Here is a 23061-nt window from a genome sequence, read left to right as displayed (position 1 = left end):
TCTCAAACGTTTTGGAGTTGCTATAAAGTTCAAACTGACACCAACGACAACAATCAACACTTAAAATGTAAATAAAAACAAGGCATTCAGTAGTACACGTGGGCTGATAATTGTAGAAATTTGAGCAAGAGGACTAGAGAGAGGCAGACAAGCCAGATTTCTGCTCAAATATAAATAAGGGGAACAGTGATCCAGTCTCGTTTTTTTTTCCCATTTCCCTCCTCTTTCCTTCTATCTTGCTCACTTCACATTTAATCCTTAATATTTAATATCTCACTGTTACATACATATATTAAATATACAGAACAGAAGCAGGGCATTGTATTATTATTATTGTGTACATAGTGTGTCAAATTTTACTTTAGAGAAGATGAAATTCGCAAAGTATTTGGAGAGCCAAAGTGTGCCTGAATGGAGAAAAGCATATATTAGCTATAAAGGGCTTAAAAAGAAGCTGAAGCAAGTCGAAAGAGTAGGTTGAAAGAGCATTTGCTACACAGGACGCTCATCTCCCTCTCAATCTCCTCGTAGTTCCGCAAGCACAAGGAAAGAAAAGCTGCTATTCAACTAGACAATGTATTTCAAGAGCTGGAAGATAGCAATGACAACTACTACTGGCCTCGCCACAATCCCTCTATAAGCATGCGACCGCGGTCTATCATGAGTCGATTATCCTCGAGATTTAGCAGTAGACGTGATGATGATGATCGGCCAACTTCTCGGCAAGCCTCATTTCCAAGCTCAACTACAACTCTGTCCGTATTAGATCAAGTGCTATTTCATGCCAGTGCATCAGAGAGACACTTTTTTGATGCGCTTGACTTTGAACTCGACAAAATCTCCAGATTCTATGATGGTAAACCTTAAAATCACCCCATGGTTTTTGACACTTATCATAAGTTTTGTGTGTGTGTGTGTGTGTGTGTGTGTGTGTGTATGTGTGTGCACAATAGAAAAGGAAAAAGAATCTAGGTTAAAATTGGATGCATTGAAGGTTCAGATGCAGTTTATAGCCGAATATGGGCGTCATCTAGTGGATATAGGGGTATCTATATGTGTCTTGTTTCTATATTAAAAAATGACTAAACGAAACTCTATTTCTTCAAGGCAAGCCAACAAGGTGTCACCTCGCCTCCCCCTGAAATGATCGGCCATCACCGGCTCTACAACTGGTTTAGATATCAAGATCCTCACACTCAATCTTATACCTTGTCAGAGCTATCACCAAACTTTGACTATGTGGGAGATCAGAGAATCAGTTACAATGTCGCCAGAAATCGATTAAAGAAGGCATTTACCGAATACTATCGAAGTTTGGAGTTTCTTAAATCTTACAAAACGCTCAATGAGACCGGCTTTCAAAAGATACTGAAGAAGTTTGACAAAATTGCAGGTTGGAAAGCAAGCGAACTGTACACACAAACCATCAAGAAGCATCACTGGGCAAGTACATCTGATCTTGATTTCATCATCAAGGAGACTGAGGTATGCATGCAATGTCAGGAAGATAAGAGATGGTATGATAAATCTAAATGTTAAATTACGGAATAGAACTTGTATATAAACGAATTCGCTGATGGTCATCGCAGACGAGGCATGCGCAAACTAAGAGCACCTGAGAAAAATGAAGTTTGTATTCTCTGCACGAGTTATAGTCAGCAACAATGCTAAGTCATACACACTTTGTAGGAGCATAATTCAACGATACTTCGCATTGGCATTTTTCTGGGTATGGCCATTCCCATGCTGACACAGGCATTCCATCTGGCGATCGACCCAAAGACAGCAAAACAACTACCCAACCTACAGACCAACATTCAAATTTATGCTTGCTTCTTGCTCCCCATCTTTTTTTGTCTTGGATTCTCGGTCAATCTGATTGTATGGCACAGATCAAGAATCAACTACAAATTTATCTTTGAGCTAGACCCAAGACACAATCTAGATTATCATCAATTTGCAGAATTACCCGTGATTATGCTTCTCGTCAGCTCGTTTGTCATGTATGCTGATTTCTCGCAGTGGTTCTCTCCTGTTATACCGTCTGAACTCTGCCCTTTGATACTGTTTGTCATGCTGGTAGCCATCATGCTGTGTCCATTTGACATACTCTACTGCTCTGCTCGCAAATGGCTTGGTGTAGCAATAGGGCGTATCTTGCTATCTTATTGCTTTCCTGTGGAATTCAGAGATTTCTTCATTGCAGATGAACTCAACAGTTTGAGCTACTCTATCTGGACATCATCGTACTTTTTCTGTGCGTACTCTTGGCATTGGACTGATCTAGGTGGAAACTGTAACATGTCCCAAGTGTGGGTGGCTCCGTTTTTAGCTTCTCTGCCTCCTTGGTGGCGTCTACTGCAATGCTTTAGAAGATACAGGGATTCAAACGAAAGGGTACACTTGCTGAATGGAGCCAAATATTCAAGCAGTATCATGGCTGCCATTGTCACAGGTCTTCGACGCATGTACCGTAAGTAGAATGTCAAGTGTGTGTGGAACGTTATGAACTCAAATTGTACGCCTTCATAGCATCTACGTCAATGACGATATTTTGGATCATGACATGTTTGTTTAATTCCGTGTACACATCAACATGGGACATCAAGATGGATTGGGGCTTGTTGCGTCCCAATAGCAAGAACTTTCTATTAAGAGATGAACTGGTGTTTTACAGATGGGTAAGTTGATCCTTTTACGTTTGAGAATGCAGACCCCATGTGACCCCACATGATTAACTTGTACCATTATATAGACGTATTATGCCGCTGTGCCTGTAAACATCTTGCTGCGATTCTCATGGACCTTGAGCATAGTAAAACTACGTATGAATGGTCAGCTACTAGGCATTTTGGTTGCATTGTTAGAAGCCTATCGAAGAATACAATGGAACTTTTTCAGACTGGAAAATGAGGTATGTGTTCCACAATGGCATCTGCTTGACGATGTGTGTCTAACACTGTCAACATAGCATCTCAACAATTGTGGCCAGTATCGCGCCATCAAAGAAATTCCTCTACCCTTCCCACTATCAGACACAGACATAAAGACGGAAGGACTTTACAGCGATGAAGAAGAGAGAATTAGCATCCTATCCAACAAGCTCACCAAGCAGGAATCTCATCACAACAGCTTTGTGCCTGCCATCATGATCCCAGTTTCCCGCCATCCGAGTACAAGACAATCGATAGGACACATTGAACCTGTAAACCGCGGTTCCTTTTATGGCAGAAGAGACTTTGAAAACAAACACGATGATACATCAGACATTGCGGTGGGATCAGTCAATAATGGTAAACTGTGCCGCAAGCCGTCGACGTTGGACAACGTATTGACTCGTATCAAATCCATGAAGAATTCGGATCATAGCGATGAGTCAGAGGCAGAGTTTTACGATGACTTTGACTATGACGACGATGATGATTTTGAGGATTATTATGATGGTCGAGAAAATTAGTATAAATACACTGCAAATAAACGCATTTCGTTTCACCCAAAGAAGAGTGTCACAGTGAGAGAAAAACAAAAGGCTTCATACCCCTAGTTGCATTTTTGAGGTTTTTCTCGAGCTCATGCTAAAAAATGTACAAACATCTGGTACAAGAAACGCGATCAAAAGTAAGCAGAACAATAAGAAGGAAGTCTGCTTGATAAGCTTACAATTTCATAAATACGCTATTTTAGACGCTGGAATTGTATAGATCTTTACTGAAATCAAGTAAACACTATGATCATTTAGGAGATGCAATACGTCAACAATTCAAATCGAATAAACACATCAAATCGAGAAGAAAGACACTCGCATTGCTGACAGAAGCAGATCAGGTAAATACATTTGCATCTGTATCTGTATCTACAACCTCATATCATACCATGTAGACCTTGATTTATCTCAATAAAGGAAACAATGGAGATGAAGAAATTGTGTCAACAGTAAATGCATACATTCAGAAATATATAGTAAGTCTAAAGTGTCTATGTGTGTGCGTAAACTAAACATGTTAACGACAGAAACTTCCAAAGGTAGCCTACCTTCATTTGATACGACTATGCAGATGTGTATTGACATTTCGCAGCCATTACCAGCACCATCACCGAAATCACAGCAGAAGAAGTCAAGCAAAATAGTGGAGCGAAAGCCGTACCAAGTAGCTATTGCAACGCAACATGCCATGGGGTTTCAATTCAAACGAGTGCGAGGATGGAGACAGCCTGTCAAAACTTCCATGATGATTAAAAGCAGGGTCAAGGCAACACAAGCGAGAATTGATAAATTTCAACAATACAGAGCACAATTAGATATGATCAGAGGAGAGCGTCTGTTTCTACAATATCTAAATTGTCTGCCTCGGGACAATCTCAATGAATATGGTAAATTTGGAAGGATATTGGTTATGGGCTTGCATTATTGATGAGTTTGGCATAGAGTATAACATCAAGATGGCAATGACAGCTTACAATATTAACGATACCCTACGAAAAACAACTTCATATATCATTCCTGACGATGAATTATAAGAGTTTCTGAAAGCAATAGAATAAATTTGATGGATCGTTATTCAATAGGGTTACTGACATGTGGGCTCATTGTATGGACGCATATGATACGGACCACCTATATTTGAGCTAATTTTATAGTATCGTTTATACTAGCTAATCGATCTTGCTACGCTCTCGCCAAACACATTTCAAATCAGAGATAATAAAAGTTTGGTGTATCAGGTAAATTTTAAACAATGATTATATTTGATTTGAAAATGGGATGAAAAAAACTTGACTTAAAACTGAATTGAAAAGACAGGAGTGGGGAGGTACAGACCAACTTTTTTTTTTTATGTAGCATTTGTATTATATAAGACTTTTGGGATGTTTGTTCTTGAGATGGCGACATGGAGTTGGCTATGCGTAAAAACAGGGCTTCGAAGGTTTACGGCGACTTTCTTGGGAGATTGTCATTGCAAAAGACACCTTTATAAAGAAAAACTCCCAACAAACGCAAAGGAAAGTATTCAAGCTAAGCGGCTGTCCTTTCGGTTATATGATTTTGATTTGATCAGCATTGTCATCATCGTTGTCATCATCATTGTCATCATCATTGTCATCATCAGAAAGGCATGTGGGTCAGCCAGCAGCAGCGCCGCCCGCCGCCAAAATTGATTTAAGCTCAGATTGCTTCCTCTTATCAAGATTGGACAAATTTTGCTCTTTTTCGACTTCTTGAATTTATTTTGTAAGATTCGACTATAAAAGCTGTGATGATCAGCTCGTACTTCCTAATACATTCTTAAAGTACTTTTTAAGACGCTTCCAATGATATCAAGTAAAATATATGTTTTGACTGAACTTATAGATCAGTTTGAGAAAATATGAAATGAGGTTTTTGGCCAAAATGTCGAAATTTTGCATATGGATGTTTCACAAAAATGGTTTCAGAGGTAGCTTTTGATCCAGAGAAACATTTGGGTTTAGTATACACCATAGTAAAAGTCTTTATTTTCAAGGTGAAAAACGCGATCGTTTGATTTTCGATGAAAACCATGAGGTATTTCTCATGGGTTTTGATCGATTTTTGACCATGTTTTTTTTTGACCCAAAAAGTTGAGCAAAGGCGTCAGGAAGTTACTTCCACTCAAGTACAATTGTCTGGCGTGATTCCAGTGGCTCAGAAAGAACTACATGACGAGATATGAAGGTTTAAAAGCTGTCAAATTTGGTTATGTTTTGCTTTATGGCTTTTATTTACACGGCATGAATCACATTGTTAGTGGCTGAAGTTTTCTGGAAGGGGAGTTCTGCAGCCTGTGCAACTTCTAATTCGGATACGAGGCATATCTATCAACTGTTGAGTTGGATGCGCAATGTTCTTTCTACAAATTTCCTTCTCATTGCCGGCTTTGCCGATGGTTTTATTCATCTTGTACGGCACATAATTTTTTAAAATTTTGGAAAAATATGATTTGTTTGCCTACTTTTTTTTGAATGTTTTACAGGACATATCATGATACAACATCTTTATGCCTTTGTCTCGAAACAGAAGCGTGCCTATTGACAAGCAGACACATGAAACACAGCCAGATTTGACAGCTTTTAAACCTTCATATCTCGTCATGTAGTTCTTTCTGAGCCACTGGAATCACGCCAGACAATTGTACTTGAGTGGAAGTAACTTCCTGACGCCTTTGCTCAACTTTTTGGGTCAAAAAAAAACATGGTCAAAAATCGATCAAAACCCATGAGGAATACCTCATGGTTTTCATCGAAAATCAAACGATCGCGTTTTTCACCTTGAAAATAAAGACTTTTACTATGGTATATACTAAACCCAAATGTTTCTCTGGATCAAAAGCTACCTCTGAAACCATTTTTGTGAAACATCCATATGCAAAATTTCGACATTTTGGCCAAAAACCTCATTTCATATTTTCTCAAACTGATCTATAAGTTCAGTCAAAACATATATTTTACTTGATATCATTGGAAGCGTCTTAAAAAGTACTTTAAGAATGTATTAGGAAGTACGAGCTGATCATCACAGCTTTTATAGTCGAATCTTACAAAATAAATTCAAGAAGTCGACAAAAGACAAAATCTGTCCAATCTTGAACAGAAAAACATAATCTGAGTTTGAATTAATTTTAGCGCGCGGCGCTGCTACTGGCTGACCTAAATGCCTTTCTGATGATGACAATGATGATTGCGATGCTGATTAAATCAAAACCATAAAGCCGAAAGGAAAGTCGCTTAGCTTGAATACTTTTTGACTGATGTTGTTTTCGAGAAATGTAACATCTAATCAGCGCGAATTGATCTTCATATCCTGAGTGTCCCTTACAAATACTGCACATCTCACTGAATCTCCAAGGCTATCCAGTCTTCTGCCCTTGAAATGTTGATAATCCTCCCCCTCCAGATCCCATCGATTTACCCGAGGCCACACCTTTTGAAAGGTCACAAGGACTGCCTACAAGAAAATTTTTCATTAAATTTTTTCAGGTATTTAGTAACCAACATGGGCAAAGCGCCCCCTTTTACTCTTCTTCTTCCTTCACTCTCTTTCTTTTTGACTTTAAACGTAAACAATGGTTGCCTAGTAAGTTTTTTCTCTTCTATTTCAGAAAGAAAATCCATTCAGGAGCGCTCTCAAATATGCAAAATTGTACCTCACCGGTGCATTTTGTCTATTGACATATCTTCATCTCCACCTTACTGGATATTGACATCATCCTGGAGCTTTGAAGGCGTTGGGATTCAGTCGTCTCTTTTCTTGCGAAAAAAGACTTCTACGTCCTTAAATTCATCATGTTCATGGTTTACATCTAGGAACCCGCTCCGGGTTCTTTCTAGGTGACGTGCAACTGTCTCATGTATTCTTGACGAATACAGCCCACTTTTATATCGTAAAGATTTAAAAGGTCCTGTAATCTACTCGTGTTTTTAATTGAACGCTTGTACATTATCAAATTCATTGACTGTCATCCACAACATCGCTTTTGTTTGGGTTGAAAACACATTATAATGCTACGTGTTATTGGATATTTGCCATTAACCTTGTTTTTTCTCCCTCTTTTCTAACAAAATAGCAACGTCCCTACTGCTGATGACATTCTTGTCCCCGAGACTCTCTTGAAAAAGAGAAAGACTGACGCTGATGCCTCTGCTAAGGCTGCTGCCAAAAAGATTGAGCTCCGTAAGGTAAGCAATCACTTCCAAATGGACACAATGGCTAGAAATCTATGAGGATTGCAAGTATGATGATTTGGGTACCGCCCACTTTTTTTGGCTAGATTGCACTCGATGATGCCTATCTGTTAACCATCTTTCGGGGCTGATTTGCATTCTCTTTGATTTCTTGTCTATATGTCTTTATCTTATTGAAACATGTAAACTAATCCATCCTTTCATTGATAGGCTAAGCTTTCCAAGAGACGCGAACTCTTCAATCGCGCTGCCAAGTATGATGCTGAATACAAGGCTGCCGCCAAGAACGAGATCCGTCTCCGTCGTCAAGCTAAGGCCCAAGGTAACTACTACGTTCCTGCTCAAGAGAAGCTTGTCTTTGTTGTTCGTATCCGTGGTATCAACAACATTGCTCCCAAGCCTCGTAAGGTTCTTCAACTTTTGCGTCTCTTGCAAATCAACAATGGTGTCTTTGTCCGTCTCAACAAGGCTACCTCTGAGATGCTCCAATTGATCCAGCCCTATGTTACCTATGGTTATCCCAACTTGAAGACCATCCGTGAGTTGATCTACAAGCGTGGATATGCCAAGGTTAACAAGCAACGTATCCCCATCTCTGACAACTCTGTCATTGAGAAGTCTCTCGGCAAGTACAATATCATTTGTGTTGAGGATCTTATCCACGAGATTGCCACTGTGGGTCCCCACTTCAAGGAAGCCTCCAACTTCCTCTGGCCCTTCAAGCTCTCCAACCCTAACAACATGTGGAGAGAACGCAAGTTCCTCAACTACGTTGAAGGTGGTGATACTGGTAACCGTGAGGCTTTCATCAACAACTTGGTTCAATCCATGAACTAAGCATCATACATTTAATCATGTATCCTTGTAATCTTCATTCATTCCATGTAGTTTTGTTTTGTAATAAATTAATAAAATGAATACTACATAACTTTGTACATATTTACCTGATAATTACACGTCCATGTCTCTTTTGTCTGTGGTGTTGTACGTAACTGAACTTGTTAAGTTGCTGCCACCAGTCTGGGTTGATGTGCGGTGCACGATTGATCAGACTGCTATGCCTTTCAGCAATAATAAGATAGCTGCTCATATTCATAGTACCATCGAGCGCATGTATGATAAAGGCTTTTCAAATAGATAGCAGAGATACTTCAAGTGGCTTTTTCAAGTTCAATCTTTCCAAGAACCAGCAGTATCTCGGTTTCATTCCCAAAATATATTATTCACAACACGAGTTACACAGCATCGTGTTGCAACATGAATGAGAAAGCATGCTCAGGCAGCTCAACCATGTATGGCTGATAAAGAAGAGCAAGAATACATGTGTGATAATCAACAGCATCAGCAATCAGATCAACCGTGATTATCCGCAAAGAAAGCATACTTTGTTTTACCAAATGTCTATCATGACATCAACTTTATAACATGGAAACAAAGTGTTTATTATATTTATATGTTTGAAAGAGAAGATTTGATACAAAAAAGAAGAAAGGAGTGGAATGCAGTGCCTATTATATATATATATATATATATATATATATATAAGAAAAGGTGTGTTATGTGGTGGTATAATTGAGAGTTGTAGTGATAAGGCAACAATGTTTAATTCAAGTCCATTTGCTCTGGTGCTGGTGGTGCTCCAGCGGGTGGGGATGACGATGATACCTCGGCTGTTGAGTGTTGAAGGCTTCTTCTATTACCAGCGACACCAACAACACGCAAGCGACTCAACCACAATTCAGCCCGTTCAATTGTGTCAGAAAACACATGAGCAACCGAATTGATCATTTCCACCGATTCGCCTCCAAAGTTTAATAGCTTCATTGATGTTTCATGTGCTGTTACAGGCCCCATAGAGGGAGATGCAGTGGGGCTATTTGTTGTAGAATTCAATATAGCCCAGCGAGTAGGTAAAGCCAAGATAAATCCGCGAACAGATGCCTTTGCTTGCTCAGGCAATCCAGAGCCGGCGTACTTGCTGACCACTTGAACCACCTTACGAAGCGTATCGACGATTTCTTTCTTGATGTTGGCTACTGTTGTTGTATTCTCATCAGGTGTAATTTCTTTGCTTCTAGATGCTAAAGACACTAAAAATTCTCGAAGAAGGTTCATCTGCTGATCAATGTGTTGTGAAGCATACTAGAATTTAAAGAAAAAAAAAAAAAAAAAAAAAAAAAAAAAAAGGTTGGTTGGGGTTTCCTATTGTCATGGTCAAATCACACACACACACACATACCTGTAACCAATTCAGACAGTATTTCAAACACTTCATGCTCTCTTCACTGATCACAGCTGCTGTGGTGCCAGCCGCAGAGGAAGCATGCAAGACGATTTGATGCCATTTACTACGCACGAGCGGTTGCTGACGATGACGGTTGGGAGTTGGTTTAGTAATGCCATGTGTGGATGAAGATGGTCTGTGAGGCGATGTAGATCGAGACGTATTACGAGATTTGGATTTATGATGTTTTGATGTTTCATCACGAGAGTCTCTTCGTTTACGCAGACCGCTTTCATCGTCAATCAAGGTAGCACGAGAAAGCGCAAATGTAGCAGATTTAGCATCGTCGTCGTCTTCGTCTTCTTCCATGGTGGTGAAAGATCCACTGTCGTCTTTGGAAACTACATATTTAGGGTATCGTTCTTCTAGCTACAGATCAGAAAGGTGGTGAATACACACACTCTCTCTCTAGTTTAAATGCCGAATCTCACCTTGTCCAGTTGTTTGCATCCCCATTCATCCACACCTGATAAAGCATGTTTTCCAAATTTATCATAGATAGGGGCAGCAAATGACTCTACCATCTCAGCACCATACTTCATGACACTGCTAGAGTTCTTTGAGCTCTCGTAAGCTTTCAATGCAGAGTTTACAAGTGGAATGTTGGACACTCGATGTATGAAGTTTTGCTGCTGTTGATGCCTCTGATACTGATCTTCATCCATGGTGGATTCGCTCGAAAATGACAGACGTTGTTCGGTTGAGAATGAAGATGTTGTAGGCGTCGGTAGCGGCGAACTAGGCGTGGTCGAGGGAGTTGACAGTGGAGGCAGCGTAATGATTTCCTTTTTGATGCTGGATAATCTCGCCATATCTCCCAACACTTCAGCTGCAATTTTGACATCGGGATCCTCGATGTCGTTGATGTCTGAATGAACAAGCTGTGTGATTGACATTGGTGATGATGAATTGTGGGTCATTTTTGTTTGTTAAGTGAAAGAAGATATTAAAAAAAAAAAAAAAAAAAAAAAAAGAGCTGATGATTTTTTTTGGGGGAGCTTTGTTATAAATACTCGTTTTGGTGTGAATCAAACGAAATGTAAGGAGACCCGTTGCCATGTGAAACCTGACTTGGTTAGCCAAGTTTTCACGTGCTATAAAAATAATTGGGATTCTCGAAATCAAAGACGATGAGATAATGGAGCGAGCGTATATCAAGCCGCTATGAACGATGATGTATCTTAACAAAATGTGACATTGGCTGAATGCACACAGTGAAAGACGATAAAAAAAACAAGCCTTCCACCATGGCATCAGAGATCCAAACAATAAAAATGCGCCTCTGATTGAACCCCATTCATTTTCTTTTTTTTTTTTTTTTTTTTTTTTTTTCCCCTTTCAAGGAATCCACTGCATATATAGAAAAATGCCTAGAAATTGTACAAAAGTAGAATTCACGGGCAAATGATGGCAAAACTAACCACTTTATGGCTAGATTTCTGCGACTTCTGTCAGTGCACATTTCCAGACAATGCAACCAACAGAAGAAACCACAATGAAGGTGCCATACACCTCAACAATCGAAAGTTACATTATGATTGGTATAAAGGTATGGCTTGTTTAGTCATCAAATGCTGGCAGATGTGGTATTTTAAACAGTTGAACGTTAGATCCAGATGTGTTTATACAGGAACAAGCAAGTAAACCACCCTGCAGACATTATATCAGCTACGGACATTGTGAGTATGGGTTACTGTGCAAATACAGTCATATCACCTACGATCCTGCTTCGGGTAAGCCGCTTGTTGTAGTGTTGCCATGATGGGTGTTGATGAGTGTGCCATTTTCACAGGTCAAGCCATTTACCCACCCGAGCTTTTGCAATGGTTCGAATTACAGCAGCAGGAAACAGCAGCAAACAATACTACTCTACAAAAACCTGCTCCATCTACTCAAAGATATAAATTGCCTTCTGGTTGGAAGATAAAAGATTTACCATTATCGTTGAGGCCACCACCACCAAAACATGGCTATGATTGGAGCAACACTGGCGCCTGGTGAGAGATTAAACTCACGTGTATGACTAGTGCCCTTTTTCTTTTCTCTCTCCTTGCTGATTTACCTTTGTATACCACCACCATGTCTCTCCGTTTAACAAATAAAGTCAAATGCCTTTCCAGCAAGTTCCATAGCAGTGCATTTGCAAGACAAAACTACTTTGATACATTCAAATTCGTAGAAAGACTGGAGAAAGAGGGGTTTTCTAGACAACAAAGCGAAGCCATCATGAGCTCGCTACAAAGGGTGATATCAGAAAGCATGATGGATTTGAACAAGATGATGGTGTCCAAAGCAGAAAGAGAGAAGGTTGGTTCTATTTACCATCATGTAGCTCTACACTATACTCATTGACATGGCATATAGGCCATTTATGCATACAAGGTTGATTTTGCCAAACTCAAGTCTGAGGTGCAATTGATTGAAAGAAACGACTTCACCATGATGAAGGCAGAAAACGATAGGCTGGAGAGCGAACTAGAAAAACTGAAGCAGAGACTAAGAGAAGAGGTGACAAGAACACAAGCCAATGTACGCTTGGATCTGAATCTGGAGAAGGGAAGAGTGCGAGACGAAGCCAGTGCACAGGAGATCAAAATCAAGGAAACTGACACTCGCATTGAAAGCGAAATATCCGGTTTACGAACTCAAATGGAAGCCATCAAATTTCAAATCATGCAATACATGATAGGTACGATGACTGGTGCTGGTGCCTTATTCTTGGCTTATCTTAGAATGTTCAAATAAAACTAGAAAAAGATTCACTATTTATTTCTCGCCTTTGCTTTATATTTAAAAAGAGCTATACAGGGTATATAATTTATCGGCCATATTTTTGCCATTCCCACTCACGATTATCAAGAGGACAGACTTGACGACTCTTTAACCAACGAGAAATGCAATGGAAGTGAAAGGCATGCTAACAATAACCAGTGTTATCCATTATCGTCCTCTCCACATGTCCATCCTTGACTTACGTTACAAATACCCCAAGCGACTGTGCATTCTTCTGAAGTTGCTGATGCTTGATTTGCTTGACATTCGATACCTGATCCACACATTAATAAGTCTGATATTGCGGCGTGGGTCGACATTACTTACACAAATCCATGATGTGATTTCTGCAAATAGCACAGTTATCTACAACAATATCTACACATTTACAAGTTTGTAAAAATCCCATTTTATCCTGTGCCATTTTATCAATTGAATGGCAAGCTAGTCAACCAATCTTACCCCAAGCCCAAAGAGCAACAGCATTCCACTAAATAATGGATATCAGCATTGCTATCAGAAAAACAAAGGAGCGACTTGTAAACAAACCTTCTTTACTTCGAAACGAGGTTTTTCTTCCTTTCCTTTTCCTTTAACATCATCTACAAGTGTAATTTCTGAAGCTGCTGAAGAAGTAGGAGGGTCTATATCCATAGGTGTTGACATGGTGTGTTTGTCTTTATCTTGATTTTTTTTTAGGATAAAAGATGAAATAAGAAAGAGGGAAAAGGATTGAAGCCAACGCGTACAACACTCTGTATACCTTTGAACATCCGCAGCATCGCAAGTGACGTCAAATATGCTATGTTCATATCAGATTTCCTGTCAAATCTGAATGATTAGACACTGCATGGTGGTGAGCAACCATAGTAGCAGCAAAGGCCATCTATTACTGCTGGATATTGTTGAGATATTGGATGAATATGTAGCAAAATGCCAAGTGATTTAATCCGTGAAAGATTGATGCTGCCAAGTACTCATCTGTCTAGTCAGCGCAGAGATGGCATACATTTGATAGCGTCTCCAACTGACTCTATCGATGCTAGTACTACTATGTCCTGCTGCTGTGAGTAATTTTATTACCAAGCAAAGTAACCATGAACGTTTTGGTGATCACGTAAAGGGCTATCCGTTGACATATCAGAGTCTTCAACATGAGCATTGCACATTTGAGCTTCTTGAGCAGGACACTAAGCCGGTTCTTCTACTGCCAAAGTTCAGATACCAGCGCAGCCTCTGTATACTATAGATTTTACTACCAAGCTAATCAATCAGATGAGAAACATTATAAATTGATTCCGTATGTTAATACTGACAACAGGAACTGTCATAAATGTTAATAGCTACTACTTGATTTTTGTTTAATACATTATTGCTCTGCAAATAACATAACATGAATGGCTGCATTTACTATTTTACATTGATATTTAAACAGTGGACAATTACAATTTGAAATAGCTGGCTATCCGCATCAAAAAGGAACTTGAAACAAGTTTGATTAAGGATGTAATTTGGTCTTTTGGGTTAATAACACATCTATTTTTAATACATGTAGATTTCTTAGAGACATTTCGTCTGGAAAGGACTAGTTGGTACACTCTGGAAACATGTGCAAATAAAGGACCCTTCCCGAGATTACAAATAGCAACATACATCATTCAAAAAAGGAGTGAAATCTGATTTGTATTAAAAAAAAAAAAAAAAAGCAGAATATTGTATAGAGAATTGGCTGTATAAGTGGCCTGTTTTTTTTTACATGGAATAAACGAGTCAATTAAACTTGAAAGAGCTTGAGACCATCTTTGACATGATTCTTCTTCATTGCTAGACTGACTCTGTTCTTTTCTGTATCGAATTGTGTATAGAAAGCATTTGTGAAGGCAGACCCAATGACATAATCTGTGTCTGATTCACTTTTGCCAATGTGGGTGCGGCACATTTCACAGCAAGTGGCGACCTTGCGAGGATGGCTCCAGTAGTGAGGAGGAATAGTAGCCTTGATTGAACCAAGCTCGATCTTGAATGGAGTAAGGTATTCCATCAAACAACAAGGAATCTTGAAGGTATTGTCAGGTTTGTCGTATTCAGCATACCAACGTTCCTGGAATTCCTTGGCTATGATACAGAGCTATGAGTCTTTCAATTTGATTTCACAATACAATTCCTATTTACCTTGAGCGTTAGGTAAACCGATAACATCAGTGGACGAACTAAGCACAGCTTTGGCTTTTTTACTGACGTTGAAACAAAGATCATCTTCGAACTTGGCGGAATTGACAGAAACAGCCCAGTTTCCAGAGTCATTATCATCTTCATCGTCTACATCAATGTGATACAAATCACCCTTTATGGCGTCTTTGTCAACACCACCTGTTTATACAGAAAAATCGAACGATTAATAACAGTAATCAATGAAAAGCATCTAAAAATATGTTTTTAAGGGAGAGTCTACAAAGAAAGTACTCAGGAAATCGTAAGGGGTAAAAAGTATACCTACCAAGAACAAGATAACCAGCAGGCTCATCGCTTGACGATGATCGCTTGACAACGCCGAAGCCACCGCCAGTTACTTCGTTAGGCATAGCGACACTGGAGACAGCAGTGCTGCCAGACTCAGAGAAGCCACTGCCCGTTGTAGTAGTGTACATGCCAAATTGAGCACTTGATAAACCTGAACCTTGTTGGAAAGCATTGGGGACAAAGCCAGAGGCAGAAACATCACGTTTTGCATAGACTGTCGAGGAAGTGTTCAAATTAACATTACGACCAAGGCCAAGATAGCCATCGAAACCTTTATCGAAGCCTTCCATTTCATAAGCACCACCAAAAGGCATGTGTTTGACAGTTAAGCCAGCAAAGCGGAACGTATCCATGTAAATGGTGGTATGAACAATGCCCTCACCATAGTCCATAACAAAGGATTGGCCTGTTGAAATGATGGTGGTAGAGTTTCTTGAATCAAAATCATTGCGACCTTGGCAGTTTTCAGTGCCACATTGCGTGCCACGAACCCAGGAAAATCCAGTTGAAGTATCAAATGCCATGGTAAGATTTTGAGGTGGATTACCGATTTGTACTACACCACCCAGCATGCCGTTTTTGAGATCGGTAGCATCAGCAGAAATGAAATCTGAACCAGATCTTCTCTTTTGATAGTAAAGAGGAATCTTTTGAACTGGCTCTGCTGAGACAGATGACAGTACGATTTGTGCAATTGCTGCAAGGCATACAAGTGTTGTTTTCATTATATTGCAATTTTTTTTCTCGAGTATGTTTAAGGTATTTTTGACGCTGTATACTGATTAAAGTTGAATTAGTTGATAGTCAAGTGAGCACAAGAAGAGACAGAGAAAGAAAGAAAGAAGAAAGAAATGAATCGAAAACATTTCACTTATATATTCATTAAAAAGCTGTAGAGTTTACATGTAGAATCAAGGCGAGAACCCGAATTCGATATTTTGGGTTTTAAAATGTGAATCCACATCATTACATTACAAACTATGAAATGGAAATAGAAAAACTGAGTGCAGATCCTGTGATTCTGCTTTGTTGTGCTCTCTCCCATTTAAGATGCTCCTATTTTACTCAGTTTATTGAAATTTGAATTTGATTAATTGCTGTGTATAGGCATGCTTTTCTCAAGGACAACACCATACTGAAATGAAAAAAAACAAGGTTTCGGTCGAATGCTTCAAAACCTTTTTGTAAAATCTAAACTTGGCTTGATTTGGATGATAAAAAGGAAAGAGAGAAAGTCGAGATTTATTTTATTTTTAAACCTGACATGCAATAGCCCCTCCCTAATTTGTTGAGTGTCTCTATGTATGTTTCCTCCCCCCCCCCTTTTAACAATTACGCACTTGTTGCTGTTGCTGTTGTTTCTGTTATGTCGAATCAAGCAAATAACGATAATCGTCTCAGTGAATTTGTTGACTGGATTCTGCTCCGAGAGATGTCAAAGTAAGATGAAATAATGCTTGATAGAACATGCTTTCACTCTTTCTAAACAAAGCATACCTTCGATGCGAAATTACACTGTACTCGTCATTGTGGTTCGACTTGTTTCTGCTAAATAATGAATTGCTTAAATAGGATGGGCATTTTCTGTTGGGCATGTTCTTTAGTAATGTCAATCAAACAGAAAGCACTATTTTTAGGCGCAGCTTGTATGACAGATTTTTTCTGCAATATTGTATGTAAGGCCATGATAACATTAGATAGAATGCACTATGTTTGAAGAGTTTTCCAATGACAATGTATTATTGAAGAATTGAACTTACCTCCCTTTTCAGACTAATACCTTGCTGTGCGATTTCGGATTATCAAAAATTGTTTTGCTGCCATGGTAACTGGCAGATCAGCCGAGGATGTAGGACAAGAATGCTATAAATTTGGTTAAAACACAATCATTTAGCGTATATAACTCTGAATTTCGAGAAGAAGCCGATGAAATCAATTTCAATTTATTTTCGGTTTGTGTGCCATCGAACTTGAACACAAGTACGTCAATTGTATCCCACATGGGATTCTGTCTAGATTCGAGTAGATCTTGGTACTAGTTCTATCTTTTTTGTCAGTTAAAGAGAAGCAAGTCTTATAGCACGATGTTGTTCCCGGTTTAGACGGTGTCTGCGTTGCGTCGACTTTAGTGATGTCCAAATTATTTCTTTCAATGATATGATGGTGCAAATATGTGATGTGTGTGTGTGTGTGTGTGTGTGTGTGTGTGTGTGTGTGTATTTTACATGATATGTCATTCCGGCGTTAAAATGATACAATCTAACAGGCACAGAAAGAGGCATGAAGGAAGTCTACCAGTAATACAAAAACTGGAAATTTATTAAAAAGAGAAGCTGAAGAAGCTTGACACATATATTTACATTTTCACATCCACCTAGATTTTGTGAACTAATCCAGATCCTGTTTGCGTGGTAAAGGAAACGAATGAGTGTGGTGATTCCTGCCAGTTATAAAAAGCACTTACCATCTAGGCCGTTATAGTAAAACCAATTTTGGATGGGCAATTCATTCGCAGAAAGTGTTCTCAAAATATCTTGCGCCAAAATACCTCCAACAATAGCGGCCACAGGTGAGATTTCAGTGTCGAATAAAGAAGCAAGATCGCTGCGTGTACGTTAGCATCATATAACCTCATCCAAATCCCACTTCACATTACTTGAGTAATCTGTCATCCAAAACGCTTGTATCTTCGATTCCCATATCTGCCAAATGTGTCGCTTTACTCTTGATCAAATACTCGACATCCTCATTGGTTGGTGATCGATGATGATCTCTTTGAAACTTGAACAACACTATTATATCCTCATATTGTCAATAATCCAACCACCCAATCTTACAAAACAAGTACTTACTGTGCATTAGAAATGTTAATGGTGAAACTCTTCTCTTGAGTGCTTTGATTCTCATGTCTGACCAATTTTTCTGTAAAGAGTCATTCAGGCTAGAATAGGTTTCGACATGTGGGATTTTTTCAACAGTTGGTTGTGCTTTCGAATTAGGGTGAGGATTTGATTTCTTTTCTCTAGTATACATCAAAACATTAGCAAGGTTACAGACTGATATCGAATCTACTTACTGTATGTAAGCGTGTTCAGTCAAATCACAAAATATATATCCAAACCATCCAAAAGCATCTGCGGCATAGAATGGCTTTTTGATATTTCTTCTGATTTTATCCACTCTGGACTGTAGGTGCAATTGCAGTAAGCATTGAGTCAAGAAGAAACGCATGTCCATGTACTCACGATTATATCGTATTCGGAGTGGATCAAGCATACAACTGAATATGATTCGAAATACTCTGCTGGTTTCTCACGAACGTCTTGCTGATCTACGATGACTTGGACTCTAGGATTCAAATTCCTGATACTAGCTGCGGCTGCCTCTGCTCTCTACGTTGACACCAATAGATTAGTACTGAAGCTCTCGTCAATTGAGTGTCTGATGGTATCTACATTTTGGCCAACACTAGCTTCTGTCAAGAAAAATTGAGCTCCCAAATCAAATTCGGTAACTGTTTCATGATCAAGCAATGTAATGCTTGCTACACCAGCCAACGCAATATTTTTGCACACCTCGTCGCTCAATGCACGCATGCCAGCAATGAGGATACTAGCTTTACCAATTCTGTTGTATTTTTGACGCGCAAATCGAGATTAGCAAAGCGTGTTTTTGTCTGTAGGTAAGTCTATACCTCTGTTGCGCGTCAAGGCCCCAGAGTCTGATTTGGCGGTCGTATACGGCTGCTTCATCTACCCATCCAAAATATGTGTGAGCAACGATAAGCTGCTTTTACTTGTTCCTCAATATCTTACCTTTAGATATTTCTGTTGACATTGTTCGTGTGCTGAATAAAGAAGGTTTTAAAGTTGCTTAGGGATGAAGAGTTTCTTTTATTTGAGAACCACCAAGTCACATTAGCATAAGCTAGTTGTCAGATTGGCATGAGTTTGACATCTACACATGATGCTTAACTTGGTTTCAACGAAGAAGGCACTTCCTGGTAAACAGTATTCTCCAGCAATAACGGTCCTTTTCAACAAGATGATAAAGGTAATACCGTTACGATTCCCTTATTTGCATCATCGAAGAGGATTTATGAATGCGAAGGCATGCGTTGTACTTGCATAGTAAATCATCCAATTAAGTCTCAATGCGAAACACTCTTAAGTTCTAACTGAAAAGAGTGTGGATGAACTTCAAGTAGCACTATGGGTCCTATATCAGATGCTGCATTGAGATCACGCACTGTAGATCTTGGGCTGTCTTCTGCAAAATCTGAGTACATCAGGATGCTAATCCTAACTATCATTATTTTTATTTGTATGCTGTAGAAGCTAGCGCGATGAAGGACATATCTTCTTATGCCGCTATTCGATGCTTCCAAATTAAAGCGTGTACTGCTTGAACAGATTTAGTTGCTTTGAGTACTTGAACATGGCATGCAATTTCTGTACAGTAGAATGATGATCATTGCGGTAATGTAAAGCAAATTCTTGTTGTAGGGTCAGCTCATGGTCATATCGGCGGCATATGTCAAACAAAGAAATGCTACTTAGACATCTACTGGTTGGCTATTGGCACAAACTGATTCCCTCTCCAATAGATGTTCGCTTTTTGACATCTCACTTTTGTTCCTATTAGTGGAAGATGCTTTGCGTAGCAGATACTTTATACATTTTTCAGTAGAACAGTTTCAGCAAAAGACAGGTTATCAAACTCAATATCAGAGTTTAAGTTTATGCTGTCGCATAATTCTGTCTACAAAACGGTCCAAAATGACTTGTAAAGGAATGAGTTGTCGCAGGGGCTATACCTTGGAACCATCGGTTGCAATATTTCTTCCACTTTTCTCTTTTTCATCTCTTTTGAATTCTCTTTGAAATTCGATTTTGAAATTCGCATTGAAAGTAGCATGTTTCTATACCAGTTTTTTGCCCTTTAAACGATGGAACAATTGGATTTCAGATAGGGTGCGTTGGTGTTGAGAAAGCAGAGATTTTTGAAGTTTGCAAATTATGGAGAGATGCTACGAATAAAAGTCAATGGATTACTATATGAATATTTGTTGTATGTCTAGTAAAAGTTGTAGAGGGTACTTTTGTTGATTAAGGAGTATTGTATTTGGACTTGCTGAGAAGGATGTCGATGAGTAATGAAGAAAAAGAGTGAAAATGGACAAATTTCATAGGGCCGTGCTGGTTGATTTTACCAAGTGAACGAGAGCTTCAAACTTAATAGCTTCTGTTTCTTTTTCAATTCTCTATACGATGGTATGGTTATTATGGATAAATAAGTAAAAAGTTGAATATCTCCTGCTTGTAGCTCATAAAATATAAGATTTTGAGCAAATTTATGAAGGGAACGCAAACCTGGTACTTAAAGCCATTATATTATAATGGATATAACGTAGAGCTATCGAATGGTCTTTGTTTTGTGCGAATCCAGTGAGTATTTGTCGAGATATGGTCAAAAAAGAGTATCATGCAAAATCATGGATTTTTCTTCAAAATCTACGTGTGATAGCAAGCAAAAAATCTGGTGACGATTTTTTGGTCAGGACAATATTTTCAATATCTCACGATAGAAGCATGCTAGAGCTTCAAGCAATAGCTCATTCGATGGGAAATGTTTTGATCTACAATGTCTAGTAATGCTTAACAAAATGTTTTGATGACAGATACTGATTAATCTTTAGAAAACAGTGAAAAAATGGCAAAATGTATCTCATTAAATATCATGTGAACAATGTACACCAGAGACTTGAAATAAATACCATTGTATTTTCCTTGCAATTTTCTACAAGTTTTATATAAGTTTGAAGGGGTGTTTACTATCAAAAATCAAGTAATTCTAAGGTCGATAGATTTTGGAATCCCATGGGTCATTATTCAGAACAGTAGAAATTGAATCTCCGTTTAGCCTTGGCATGTGTAAGCGACACATGTATGCATTTGACTGAGCATTTTAAAAATCGGAGCGTACGAAAAGGGCCATATTAACTTGCTAGTTTCAAGTTATCAATAGATACTTGACATGATGGAAAATTTTGCTGTTAAGGTTAGATAGCTGTAGCTTGCTTTGTTCGATAATGATAAGATTTGCAATTTAAAGCATGCATATTCCCCCGCTTAAAAATAGCATCTCCATTGTTAATTATCTCATGAAATATGCATTTCCAGTGTAATGTTCCCACTAAGAAGTTGCTCCAATATTATTATTCTACAACATATTCTGGCTTCATGATAGTAATACATAATGTAGCAGTAGCTAATATCACTGCTTATAAATATGTGCCTTACAATGTGGATCATAAAGTGCACATCTGAAACAACAAGCTAATACTGCGTCGATTTTGGTGCTCAACCAAATATGACAATCATCTGTAGTCAATGTCGAAATATAGTACCGTATAAGTCTATAGCACCATCTATGTCCATGACCCCGTCTATAACCTACATCTTATGTAATATGAATCTTATAGTACTAGCGTATCTGAGGTTTATATCCTTTTTATACTATATAGTCGTGTATCGTACATCTAATCCAGTGCACACAACGTAATTTGTATCCAAAACTGGTAATAGGATGAACTATAAATATGCAGATCAGAGTGGATGTATTCCACAACAATACATAATTTGTGTAATACGTATTATAGCGTAAGCCATATGGCCAACTACGGAATTTAGCGTTCAGTTTCTACTCTACTTTCTACGATTTAAGCAATAATATAGATACTATAATTACAGTAAGGTAATCCAAAACAATATAAATATTTGCACATTGGACAGCGGCGGCGGCGGCGGCGGCGGCCACTGCAACTTTTTGTAGGGTAATAGTAGGGTACAACTAGGGGTAAAGTGTACATATTACCCCTAATATTGCCCAAAGGGCAAAATGTACATATTATCATGTTGGGTAATATATATGAGGAAGTTATTTTACCATTTACTGCTTCAGTTTGATTGAAAATGTATTCAACAGCATCTATGTATCATTTAAAACTTAGTTCAACTTTAAAATTTTCAAAAGCATCTGTTTCTCATTCTACAGAGTTCTTCAAAGGCTTATCATCTACCTGCAAAAAGAATATTCGTAAATTACTCCTAGGGTAATATAAGGTAACGTAATATTTCATATGGTATACTGGTTAAATTATAAAATACTTTGAGACAATGATGCTCTGCGGTGCTGGTTTTGTGAAATGTGTAGCGAAATGTGTGGAAGACCTTGCAGTAATAGTTGATCCCAAGACAAAACCAAGTAATTAAAGCTGTTTAAGTTGCTGATGTGTTGCAATAACCTTGATGTAGACAGTATCTCAGCGATTAAATGTATATATAAAGTTATATACCCAAAAGATTTAAACGTAAGAAAGTTCAATTTATTTCCAATGTGTTGTATAGATCAAAATATATGTCAAAGAATAAAATATGAGTAACCGGTTTCAACACCAGTTCAGGAACAGCATTCTGATAGGCTCAGAGTTCAGATACCGCTTTTTAAAATTAGCAATGCCACAAAATCCTTTTACCATTGTAACAACAAACAAGTCGTCGCTTTGTCGGAGTGGTTAACGAGATAGCCTGCTAAGCTATTGCTCTTTGAGCGCGCAGGTTCGAATCCTGCAGGCGACGCTTCTTTTTTGCCAATTCTACAAAATGTAGTGTACATAGTAGATTATTTTGTCATTTCATTCATTTTTATTCTTGATCCTTAATTGCTACAGTTTGACTTTGCAACTATCTCCTTTTTTTTTCCTCTCAACAAGAACAATGCCAAGT

The 23061-nt window shown here is 38.6% G+C and overlaps 9 protein-coding genes and 1 non-coding gene across 10 annotated transcripts; 6 read left to right on the top strand and 4 right to left on the bottom strand.

The window, feature by feature from the left end:
• Window positions 1-370: 370 nt before the first annotated feature.
• ATC70_010795 (MFS domain-containing protein) lies at window positions 371-3457 on the top strand (the record flags this gene model as incomplete). The annotated part of the gene is made up of 9 exons (XM_064830001.1): window positions 371-472; window positions 532-856; window positions 954-1045; window positions 1108-1485; window positions 1552-1629; window positions 1690-2473; window positions 2533-2681; window positions 2756-2914; window positions 2972-3457. 9 exons carry the CDS (start codon window positions 371-373, stop codon window positions 3455-3457), a joined length of 2553 nt encoding a protein of 850 aa, XP_064682503.1.
• Window positions 3458-3998: 541 nt separating this feature from the next.
• On the top strand, window positions 3999-4518 carry ATC70_010794 (uncharacterized protein; the record flags this gene model as incomplete). Its single annotated transcript, XM_064830000.1, has 2 exons — window positions 3999-4371; window positions 4427-4518. 2 exons carry the CDS (start codon window positions 3999-4001, stop codon window positions 4516-4518), a joined length of 465 nt encoding a protein of 154 aa, XP_064682502.1.
• A 2561-nt stretch (window positions 4519-7079) lies between these two features.
• PTC7 (Protein phosphatase 2C 7) lies at window positions 7080-8535 on the top strand (the record flags this gene model as incomplete). Its single annotated transcript, XM_064829999.1, has 3 exons — window positions 7080-7090; window positions 7581-7692; window positions 7909-8535. 3 exons carry the CDS (start codon window positions 7080-7082, stop codon window positions 8533-8535), a joined length of 750 nt encoding a protein of 249 aa, XP_064682501.1.
• A 765-nt stretch (window positions 8536-9300) lies between these two features.
• ATC70_010792 (uncharacterized protein) lies at window positions 9301-10902 on the bottom strand (the record flags this gene model as incomplete). The annotated part of the gene is made up of 3 exons (XM_064829998.1): window positions 9301-9840; window positions 9938-10351; window positions 10414-10902. 3 exons carry the CDS (start codon window positions 10900-10902, stop codon window positions 9301-9303), a joined length of 1443 nt encoding a protein of 480 aa, XP_064682500.1.
• Window positions 10903-11386: 484 nt separating this feature from the next.
• On the top strand, window positions 11387-11983 carry ATC70_010791 (uncharacterized protein; the record flags this gene model as incomplete). The annotated part of the gene is made up of 3 exons (XM_064829997.1): window positions 11387-11531; window positions 11593-11715; window positions 11775-11983. The coding sequence occupies 3 exons, from the start codon at window positions 11387-11389 to the stop codon at window positions 11981-11983; spliced, it is 477 nt and encodes a 158-aa protein (XP_064682499.1).
• Window positions 11984-12061: 78 nt separating this feature from the next.
• RMD1_2 (sporulation protein rmd1) lies at window positions 12062-12727 on the top strand (the record flags this gene model as incomplete). The annotated part of the gene is made up of 2 exons (XM_064829996.1): window positions 12062-12289; window positions 12347-12727. The coding sequence occupies 2 exons, from the start codon at window positions 12062-12064 to the stop codon at window positions 12725-12727; spliced, it is 609 nt and encodes a 202-aa protein (XP_064682498.1).
• Window positions 12728-12800: 73 nt separating this feature from the next.
• Window positions 12801-13420, bottom strand: ATC70_010789 (uncharacterized protein; the record flags this gene model as incomplete). Its single annotated transcript, XM_064829995.1, has 5 exons — window positions 12801-12899; window positions 12958-13028; window positions 13082-13132; window positions 13217-13244; window positions 13304-13420. The coding sequence occupies 5 exons, from the start codon at window positions 13418-13420 to the stop codon at window positions 12801-12803; spliced, it is 366 nt and encodes a 121-aa protein (XP_064682497.1).
• A 1108-nt stretch (window positions 13421-14528) lies between these two features.
• Window positions 14529-15999, bottom strand: ATP3_1 (atp3 gamma subunit of the F1 sector of mitochondrial F1F0 ATP synthase; the record flags this gene model as incomplete). Its single annotated transcript, XM_064829994.1, has 3 exons — window positions 14529-14869; window positions 14927-15124; window positions 15252-15999. The coding sequence occupies 3 exons, from the start codon at window positions 15997-15999 to the stop codon at window positions 14529-14531; spliced, it is 1287 nt and encodes a 428-aa protein (XP_064682496.1).
• Window positions 16000-17648: 1649 nt separating this feature from the next.
• vip1_2 (Protein vip1) lies at window positions 17649-19111 on the bottom strand (the record flags this gene model as incomplete). The annotated part of the gene is made up of 9 exons (XM_064829993.1): window positions 17649-17674; window positions 17739-17878; window positions 17931-18066; window positions 18127-18296; window positions 18351-18460; window positions 18520-18666; window positions 18730-18901; window positions 18969-19026; window positions 19090-19111. 9 exons carry the CDS (start codon window positions 19109-19111, stop codon window positions 17649-17651), a joined length of 981 nt encoding a protein of 326 aa, XP_064682495.1.
• Window positions 19112-22832: 3721 nt separating this feature from the next.
• Window positions 22833-22914, top strand: ATC70_010786. The gene has a single exon. It is a non-coding gene; the product is annotated as a tRNA-Ser (tRNA).
• Window positions 22915-23061: the final 147 nt, after the last annotated feature.

Source organism: Mucor velutinosus, assembly GCF_035048745.1.
Source record: "Mucor velutinosus strain NIH1002 chromosome Unknown tig00001564, whole genome shotgun sequence".
Taxonomy (NCBI): domain Eukaryota; kingdom Fungi; phylum Mucoromycota; class Mucoromycetes; order Mucorales; family Mucoraceae; genus Mucor; species Mucor velutinosus.
This window is presented reverse-complemented; position numbering and strand designations above follow the sequence as displayed.